Source organism: Episyrphus balteatus, chromosome 1, assembly GCF_945859705.1.
Source record: "Episyrphus balteatus chromosome 1, idEpiBalt1.1, whole genome shotgun sequence".
Lineage (NCBI taxonomy): Eukaryota > Metazoa > Arthropoda > Insecta > Diptera > Syrphidae > Episyrphus > Episyrphus balteatus.
The window spans coordinates 58,651,763-58,654,219 of record NC_079134.1 but is presented as its reverse complement, the minus strand read 5'-3'; the positions used below and the strand labels follow the sequence as shown (position 1 = coordinate 58,654,219).

General features: G+C 39.4%; 1 protein-coding gene across 1 annotated transcript; it reads right to left on the bottom strand.

Annotated features, from left to right (window-relative positions):
* Positions 1-1,033: 1,033 nt before the first annotated feature.
* LOC129921394 (uncharacterized) lies at positions 1,034-2,068 on the bottom strand. The gene has a single exon (XM_056003204.1). It carries the CDS (start codon positions 2,066-2,068, stop codon positions 1,034-1,036), a length of 1,035 nt encoding a protein of 344 aa, XP_055859179.1.
* Between the last annotated feature and the right edge of the window lie 389 nt (positions 2,069-2,457).

Genomic DNA, 2,457 nt, shown 5'->3' with positions numbered 1-2,457 from the left:
GCATTATTGTTGTGGCTTTACCAGCTTCTCAGAACCAGATACGATTAGACGAAAAGAAATGTATTTCAATTTTGGTCCAGACTATTCATGATATACAATTGGAATACGTGAAAGAGAAAACAACAGCCAAGGAGATGTTTGACACGCTATGCAATATTTTCGAAAGGAAGAGCATCGCAAGCCAATTGTTGTTGCGAAAACAGCTTCTTTTGATGAAGTATAACGAGAGCGAGGACATCATTGAGCATTTTCTTCGTTTTGATACCAAGGTGCGTCAATTAAAGTCAACTGGAGCAAAGAGTTAGATGTGGTTGTTCATCTGTTGCTTTTACCCTGCCTCGAAGCTATGACAATTTAGTGACTGCTCTTGAAACGATGAATCAAAATGATTTGCAATTAGAATTTGTGAAGACTCGTTTAATGGACGAGTACAGTAAAAGAAATGGTGGATCATCGACAAGATGTACTGAGCCTGGTTGAATGAGTGTCAAAAGCAAAAAGAAGCAATTCATGTGCTATAGATGTTGTTTGAGATCGCACCACAAACAAAATTCATAAAAAAAAATCATTTAGAAATCACACAAATGATTATGAATACCAGGCAGGTTTATCAATGTACAAATAAATTTATTGGTACTTATCCAATATAAGGTTGAGCTGCTGGCCAAAGGTGTGGTTCCTAGTGTGGTCTCGATCCAAAATGAACGAGTGATAAGAAAAATCTTGTTCATGACTGCATAATCTCTTATCATCGCTGTTGTTGCAGAGATTATGCAGAAATTTGCAGCGAGAAAGTAATTTAAGAAACTCACCACACCTTTTGCCATTACGAATAAATGTTATAAATCATGCAGAAAATTATATTACAGTATTGTAAACAAGAATAAAACAAAAGAGTATAAGAGTAACAAAAGCAACAAAAGCAACAAAAAACAAAATAAGGATAATTTAAATTATGAACAAAAGCAACATTATTACAACAAATATTAAACAATTTTAAGTCTTAAACATCCCGCCCCCCCTGGAACCAGTTTCAGGACGTCGGTAAGAGCGCAAGTTTCGCTATAGGGCGGATAAAGGTTCCGGCTGCTGTTTTTACGGTAACGACTCGTACTTGTTGGTCTGTGCCCGGATGAACAGAAACGACTCTGCCCAAAATCCATTTAGTGGGTGGTAAATTTGGTTCTTTGATTACCACTAAGTCCCCAGATTTGAAGTTTGGTGTACTTCGTTGCCACTTTGGTCGCTCTTGGAGCGTTGTCAGGTATTCTGTGTGCCATCTCTTCCAGAATCCCTGGACCATGTTTTGGATATGATTCCAATGGGATAGTCTGTTGATGGGGGTATCCAAATGGCTCGGCTCTGGAACAGCTGTCATTGGTTGACCTACAAGAAAGTGAGCTGGGGTTAGAGGGTTTAAATCACAGTCGGACATAGAACACAAAGGACGAGAATTAAGAATAGCTTCTACTTGACACAAAAGGGTACATAATTCTTCAAAATTTAAAATTGATTTGCCGATAACACGACGTAAGTGCAGCTTAACTGACTTAACGCCCGCCTCCCACAATCCGCCAAAGTGTGGACTTGACGGAGGGATGAAGTGCCAAGCTATACCATCCTTGGCAAGAGCGTCAGTGATAACATCATTGTGAGATTGCTCCATAAGCAGTTTGTGCATCTCAGTAAGGCACCGCCTAGCGCCTTGGAAATTTGTCCCATTGTCGCTGTATACATTAGAGCATTTGCCCCGGCGAGAGACAAATCTGCGAAAAGCTGCAATGAAGGCATCTGTGGTGAGATCATTCACCAACTCCAAATGTATAGCCTTCGTAGTCATGCACACAAATAATGCTATGTAGGCTTTGGATGTTTTAGCATTGCGACAGCGGGATAACCTTATCGTCAGTGGGCCAGCATAATCTAAGCCTGTATTAGTGAATGGCCGGTTCGGTTGTATGCGATAAGATGGCAAATCTCCCATTATCTGTTGGCTAGTAATTCTTCTCTGCATAAAACATTGATGGCATTGATGGATTGTTTTTCGAATGATGTTTCGGCTGCCCATTATCCAAAATTCTTGTCGGACAAAGGCGAAAGTTTCAGATACCCCTGAGTGCATGTACCGCTGGTGAATATCTGTAATGATGAGATTAGAAACTAGGTTATTTTTAGGTAGAATGATAGGGTGTTTTATATTAAATGAAACACAAGCTGATTTAATTCGTCCCCCCACTCGAAGCAATCCATCATTATCGAGAAAGGCTGAATATCGCAATAATTGAGATTTTGAAGGAAGTTGATTTGTTGAAATTAGATGTTGAATATCATCTGGATAAGCGTTCCACTGAATATACTTCAAAATCGATAGATTGGCATCTCGGATTTCTGCGTATTTCAGTCCATTTTTCACTCGATCCGGTTTTTTAGTTCTTACATTTGTCACAAATCTTAGAA

Bases quoted from the DNA above. Each gene is read 5' to 3' on its own strand.
- LOC129921394 (XM_056003204.1), bottom strand. From the start codon at position 2,068: ATGGGCAGCCGAAACATCATTCGAAAAACAATCCATCAATGCCATCAA.